Source organism: Austrofundulus limnaeus, unplaced genomic scaffold (genome assembly GCF_001266775.1).
Source record: "Austrofundulus limnaeus strain Quisiro unplaced genomic scaffold, Austrofundulus_limnaeus-1.0 Scaffold451, whole genome shotgun sequence".
Taxonomy (NCBI): Eukaryota; Metazoa; Chordata; class Actinopteri; order Cyprinodontiformes; family Rivulidae; genus Austrofundulus; species Austrofundulus limnaeus.
The window spans coordinates 390,813-397,613 of record NW_013952853.1 but is presented as its reverse complement, the minus strand read 5'-3'; the positions used below and the strand labels follow the sequence as shown (position 1 = coordinate 397,613).

At 37.8% G+C, this 6,801-nt stretch overlaps 1 protein-coding gene across 1 annotated transcript in view; it reads left to right on the top strand.

Annotated features, from left to right (window-relative positions):
• glp2r (glucagon-like peptide 2 receptor) overlaps positions 1 to 6,575 on the top strand; it is a 16,022-nt gene extending 9,447 nt beyond the window's left edge. The window contains exons 6-13 of the mRNA XM_014025015.1: positions 416 to 572; positions 688 to 847; positions 2,047 to 2,107; positions 2,201 to 2,267; positions 2,544 to 2,632; positions 3,699 to 3,837; positions 3,933 to 3,974; positions 5,309 to 6,575. Coding sequence (XP_013880469.1) covers positions 416 to 572; positions 688 to 847; positions 2,047 to 2,107; positions 2,201 to 2,267; positions 2,544 to 2,632; positions 3,699 to 3,837; positions 3,933 to 3,974; positions 5,309 to 5,677 — 1,084 coding nt within the window. The 3' untranslated portion in view covers positions 5,678 to 6,575. The remainder of the gene's footprint in view (positions 1 to 415; positions 573 to 687; positions 848 to 2,046; positions 2,108 to 2,200; positions 2,268 to 2,543; positions 2,633 to 3,698; positions 3,838 to 3,932; positions 3,975 to 5,308) is intronic.
• The last annotated feature ends 226 nt before the right edge of the window (positions 6,576 to 6,801 follow it).

The following is a 6,801-nucleotide window of genomic DNA, read 5'->3' as shown; positions in this document are numbered from 1 at the left end:
TGTGTGTGTGTGTGTGTGTGTGTGTGTGTGTGTGTGTAGTTTTGAGGTTGACAGAACATGATGAATGTGTATCTTTCCTCATAAAACATTTAAAAGCAGAGATGTTTACAAGTCACACCCAGTTTTGCTTCTCAAGATGTAGCCTCAGTTGGTCATTTGAAACAATGAACTTATATAAGCTTCAGTTGTTTTATTGTTGTGCAGAATTAAACAAGACTGCAGACATGATTACAAAGAGTTATTTACTAGACTTTTAAGATCAATCATCAGTAATAAAATTATGAACCCCAGCGAAGGCTTTCCTTATAGCCTGATCATTTTTATTTACTTCTGTGTTAGACGTTATGCCATCAGTAATGCTTTCAAAGTTTCAGATCAATGTCTCACTTGGATTGCTTTTGTATCTCCTTACCAGGAAGCTCCATTGTACCCGAAACTATATCCACATGAATCTGTTTATGTCATTTATCCTGAGAGCTGCAGCTGTCATTTCAAAAGAAATCATACTGCATGTTATGTATTCCAACCTGCCCAAGGATGACCCTGGTTGGAACTCCTATTCGAGCTCTGCGGTACGCTCACTCCTGTCTTGTTTTCCCTGTATAAGCAAATTTTATTATAATTTTTCTCCTCATTGTAATTGTGTAYACTGTTGACAGTTTCTGCATAAACCTTCTTCCTCAACAGATAGTGCTCATGTGCAGGTTCTCCAAAGTCTGCATGGAGTACTTTGTGGCCTGCAACTACTTCTGGCTCCTGGTGGAGGCCATTTTCCTTCATACGYTGCTCTTCACTGCAGTGCTTACCAAAAGGCGCTTGCTGAAGAAATACATGCTGCTAGGATGGGGTAGGTCATAGATAAAACTATTTGACTATGCAGGTCTTGTTCTTTATAAGTAGATGGGGTAAGAACTTAGACATGGCTTAATTTATGAAGCCCTAAATGAAGCCAATATTTACATGTTGTAGCATCTTGAAGCCACTGAGGGGCAGTTTTGTGAAACTGTAGTGGCACAATCCCAGATGAAGCTGAACATAAAAACATCTGAGATTGTAAATTATGTAAAGTACTGCTAATATTTGAGTTTATTTGYTCATTTTAAGCATAATTTTCTTCTAAGTTAGGGTCCTCTTAAATAGGAAAACAAAATAAAGGAAAATCAAATAGACTTGGGATGTTCTTTGCCGGGTCTTTGTGAGGTTTTCAGGCATATATTTAAAAAAGAACTGGGTTTCCCATTATACCTAAAAGAGTGTGATTGGTGAACAATAAGCATCTCCTAAACCTCTTTAGAGAGGTAAGAGTGCATGTCAGTGTCCTAGGTGGGGCATGGTGGCAGTCCATCTGTGATGTGATTTGGTGGTCCATAATTTGAAGCCGGACTTTACGCTGGTCTCATAGGACATGATCATGGAAACAACCTAGTGTAGACATGATACCCATGGTGGTATTGTGGCATGCTAATGTGGTCCAAAAGAGTTGTACCAAGAGCTTGGTGACGGCTCAGGAGAGAATTTTGGAGTTGTGAAAAATAGTAGGGGAAAACCTATTAAGTGAAAACTGAGAGTGTAGCAGTGTCATGAATGGCTTCACAGTAAAAAAAAAAGATTTTAAAGTTTGTCACAGTCCAAAGCCCTTCTAATAGGTCACGTAAGTTAAGGGTAGCATAATGGGATAATTATCCTGAGTGAAGCTGTTTTACTGGTTGTCATCCGTTTCTCTTGACTAAGGCTGACTTTCAATCAATTAGCCATTTACCTTTGAAAGAGTTGATTTCTGATAGCTACATGCAGATAGCACATAGGGCTGTGTGCGAGTCTATCGGCATTGGGCAAAAGACCCATGGACACTGCAGTCCTGTCTGCATCTATTCAGACAAATGCACAAACGCAACCCTGTTCCAGCCTTGAAGAAGTGGACAAAACTGGTACTGAGAGCAAATAGTAAACCAGGTTACTCTTATTTTTCCAGCACAGGTTGTTTGAAAGTAGACTGTGAAAGTAATTTACATTTGTAAACTATCTCTTATTATTATGACCTCTCAGGAACACCTGTCTTGTTCGTGACACCATGGACGGTGGTTAAGATTTTGTATGAAAACAAGGGGTAAGTGTTTTAATACATTCCTCACAGAAATTTACTTTTGTTGAGCTCAATAAAAATGTTCTGCTAAGACTTAAACCATATTTTTGTTCTAAGGTGCTGGTCAATCATGAACAGATGGTTCTGGTGGATAATAAGAGGCCCAATTACTTTATCAGTACTGGTAAGGGAAGTAAATGTTTAACGTACAGTATTCAGTGTATAAAAAGCACTGTATAAACAGTAAATAAACAGTACAAAACTTTGTATTTTCTGTCCTCAATATCAAATTCCTCATTTCATTTTATTATCATGTAATGTGTGATGGACCTTAATATGTAATAAATATCATTTCTGATAGTAATAATTTTAACACGCATGTGCTGCTTCTTGATAATGCCAGTTTTATACCATTTTCAAGAGCATTTTATCTTTAATTAATGATTGATGTGTTTTACAGATCATTTTCTTCATTTTCATCAAGATACTGATGTTGTTGTTATCCAAGCTGAAGGCAGATCAGGTGAAATTCACAGATTACAGATACAGGTACTCAATACTGTCACAGCCTATTCTCAAAATATACATCTGACAGTTTAGAAGTTCCTACTTTGGATGTCACATTAAAATGTCAATCACATATTTTAAATGTCACACWAATTACTAAACTGTAAGCAGAAATGTCACTGGGAAACTCATGTATTCTGTATGCTTCAGGAAGTATTCCGTCCCCTCTCCTTGTTTTTTTATGTTGCATCCTAGAGATAGTCTTTTAAATGTATTTTTTCTCTATTGTCTACACTCAGTACCCCACAATGATAAAGTAAAACTGAACTGAGAGAAAACAGTCTTAGTCAAAGATGTTAATGGGAGCCTGATGGTCACTCTGACTGAGGGGACCAAGTKTTAGAACTTTTTAACCGCAGGTCTCCACTGATTTTTATTGCAGAGTGGTGCGACAGAGGGGTTTCCATTTTGAAGGACTCCAACTCTGAGGAACACAAATTTCTGKTTTGAGAAAACCCAGATTGAGTATTTGGCCTCATTTCTACTGCAAACCTGCAGGAACTCATGCACCACACGTCACCTGCCCATCCCAACAGTGGAGCATGGAGGTGGCAGCAGTAGTTGGAATGTCAGACTGGTCAGGGTTGAGGAAAAAAACTGAATACAGCAAAGTACAGAAATAACTAGAATTCCTGGAAGGACCTGAAAATGGCTCCACCAATTATCTCCATTTCAACCAGATTGAGGTTGAGAAGATTAACAAAGAAGAATAACATGAAATCCCTCAGTTCAGAGCATATTGCAGCAAACAGACTGTATTTTCTGCCGAAGGTGCTTCAACTTTGTAAATAAAGGGTCTGGATGAAAATGTGGGGTTTCAGTGTTTTGTATCAATATATTATTGTTCTCACATTATCATGAACGCTGAGTGCAATTTATGGAGAGAAACAAACTTTTTAAACAGCTGTAGCAACACGGACCGGTAAAACTGAGGTTTTTAATTACACATTTTTTCCCACTTCTCTTGCTTGTCACCGTATGACCCCATTTCTGGCTCAGAAGTAGCATTAACACTATCACCTTTGTGTGTTTTATTTTTGCTCATCAGTTTAGCCAGGGCCACGCTGGTTCTGATTCCCYTGCTGGGGATTCATGAAGTGGTGTTCACCGTGCTGATAGATGAATGTGTGGAGGGCAGTAGTCGCTACGCTCGGAACTTTATCAACCTCACCCTCAGCTCTTTCCAGGTAACTCACAGTATGGTTAACTAAGCACCACATGATCATTTGTATTTATCCTCAAATCACATCACAATTCTAAAATTTGCTGTTTTCATTTTCAGGGATTCTTGGTGGCTGTATTGTATTGTTTTGCCAATGGAGAGGTAATTTATTTTCTCCAATTATTGTAAAAATGAGAAAGGCACAAAAGGAAGGGTTAAATAAAAACATTGAGTTTGAATCAAACAATAACCCCAAGTTTGACAAACCCTAGTTTAACATTTAAAACCTTTTCCTGATCCTCACTTTTTTTCCAGCTGTACTGCACTCTACTAGTTAGGTTTAGATGTATGGTGTGAATTAAGTTTTGGTTAAGGTTAGAGTTAGCAATAGACGACCAGTAATGGTTAGCATTAGGGAAAATGTCTGCGTTAGGCATAAATGTCATTACAAAAATGAATGSAAGTCAATACAAAGTCCTCAGTTTGTTGAAAATACAAGAATGTGTGTGTGTGCTGAATTATATGCACAGCAGTGCTTTCAAATTAATTCACAAACACAGTTTGAACCATCATTTATAAACATTATTTGAATCTCATCACCTGGTTTTTAGAGATCCTGTTTAAAATGCAACTCCCATTTTCAGCAGTGTTTACTAATTTAATCACAAATGTTGCGTTCACAAACACACAACTACATTAATGTTTCTATTAGATTCAGGGCATCTGTTTGCAGAAATAATTTTGCAAACCTTGTGATCTGTGGAGACAAAGTGTGTTTTCTGTACTTGATCCTAAAACTGCAACAGAGGAAATATCAATCTTTTACCAGAGGTCTACTTGAAAAAATAACTAATTAAAATTACAGGAACAGAAAATGACTTTGGTAAAAAAAATAAATTTCACTGATGAGAAAACTACTCAAGTGAAGTAATAAAACTGTTCACAAAAATTGGGAAAGTAAAAGTAAAAGTACTTTGGCACACTCTCAAACTGTTGAATTTACTGAACCAAACTGGTTCCATTAAGCCAGGTTGAGTAAACTGAGCAGTATATATGTATATTCTTTGCTCACTTTACTCATCTAGGCTTGGTGGAGCCAGCTGACGTGACTTTGTTGAGTAAGTTCAACACTTCATTTTTTAGAGTGCAGAAACATCTCTCATGATGAGTTCAAACATATAAAATTTTGTAACGAGTAACTATGTGTTACATTTGAAAATCAAGATGTAAAAGTATAATTTTTAGCTTTAAAATGTAATGAATAAAAGTAAAAGTAGCTGATTAAAAAAATTGGTAAAATTGCAAATCCTCAAAAATACTAATAAAGAACTGTAATGAAGTAAATGTACTAAGTTACTATAAACCTTTGTCATTTACTGGAAGATACACTTAGTTTGATCTTTTAAATTGGCTCTGTGGAAGACCAAACAGGTTCAACTGTATTTTAATGGWACTTTAATGGTGATGGTCAAACTGAGACTCGTGTTTGTCTGCAGGTCCAAGCTGAACTGAAAAAGCGCTGGCAGCTTTTTTTGTTCACCAATCACTTCAAGGTCCGAAGCTGTTTCAGCGGGGTTGACTTCAAGCACCTGTGGAAATGTTCACAAGGGCAAGACCCACGGCGCTCCAAGCGCTGTGTCTCCAACAACAGGGGCAACACTTTGACACCTCACCCCCAACTTCTTCAAGTGACTGTGCATGGAGGAGGTGGGGTGCTTGGACAAGGAGAAATTAAAGGTCAGGGGATAAAGGGCTATGATGCGCCAGGTCTGGATTTTCTCACCCGAAAAAGTCTTTCCAGCAGTGATGGTGAGATGACCCTTGGAGAGACCATGGAGGAGATTCTGGAAGAGAGCCAATTCTGATTCCAGCTGCTTTTCATTAAACATGGAGGAACACACAAAGAATGTATAAATCCAACTCAACTTTCCAGCTCAAAGTGTAAACTGCACCAAGCTTTAGTTGGCCGTGATCTCCAGGGGTCTCAAAGGCTATGGTTACTTTTGTGTCCATGGGTAATATCTACTTTAAATCAACCCAAAACATTTATAAAAGCATATGAGGAAAAAGATGTTTTCTTTAATAAGCAGTAGGACTAAAGCAGAAGTCTAGTATTACTGCAATTTTGACATCAGCTGCGATTTCAAGCACATCCAGTGAATATAACCACTTCACTCTTATGAAGGGAGGGATTTTGGAGATGAAGCTGAAGCGCAGCAGTGACTACAACTCATAGTTTTCTGCTGACTTCATCCTTTCAGTCTAAAGGAGGAGAGTCATGTTTGGTGAGCTGCCAGCAGACAAGAGGGATGATTGCATCCAAAAGGCAATTTGTCATTGAATGAGACACAGAGAGGCAAGGTACCCAGGCAACAGGAGGATATWTGCCACAATGGAGCTCCAAGGAGAAAAACAGGAGGACGGTTGACTAAAAATCAGAAATTATGCCATAAACTTTTTTACTACTTACTTTTTTTTTAAATAAAAAAAATCAAGTTTTATTTTCTCTCACCAGGGCCATGGACGACCCTAAAAAACAATCTAAGGTAGTACTGACACATGTGGCGGACCTCCATTGGGTCGTTTTTGTGGTTGTTGGCAGAACATGAAAAGACTGTTTCACTGATTGCAGGAACACCAAAATAAACTGACCTTGATTTTTTTCCCCTGTACATCAGAGTAATGATTAACATGGACATTCAACTCCAATTCCAGTGAAGTTGGGATGTTGTGTAAAACATAAATAAAAACAGAATATGATGATTTGCAAATCCTTATCAACCTATATTCAGTTGTATACACTACAAAGACGAGATATTTAATATTCAAACAGATTAAAGGTGAAAAAAATTGTATAGGTCCTCTGGACGGGTTCTTCTTTAATGAAACGTTTCGTCTCTCTTCCAAGAGACTTCTTCAGTCTGAGAGTTTCACAGTCTATAAATATCCTGGAATTAGACAGGTATCACAGTCTCTAAATATCCTGGAA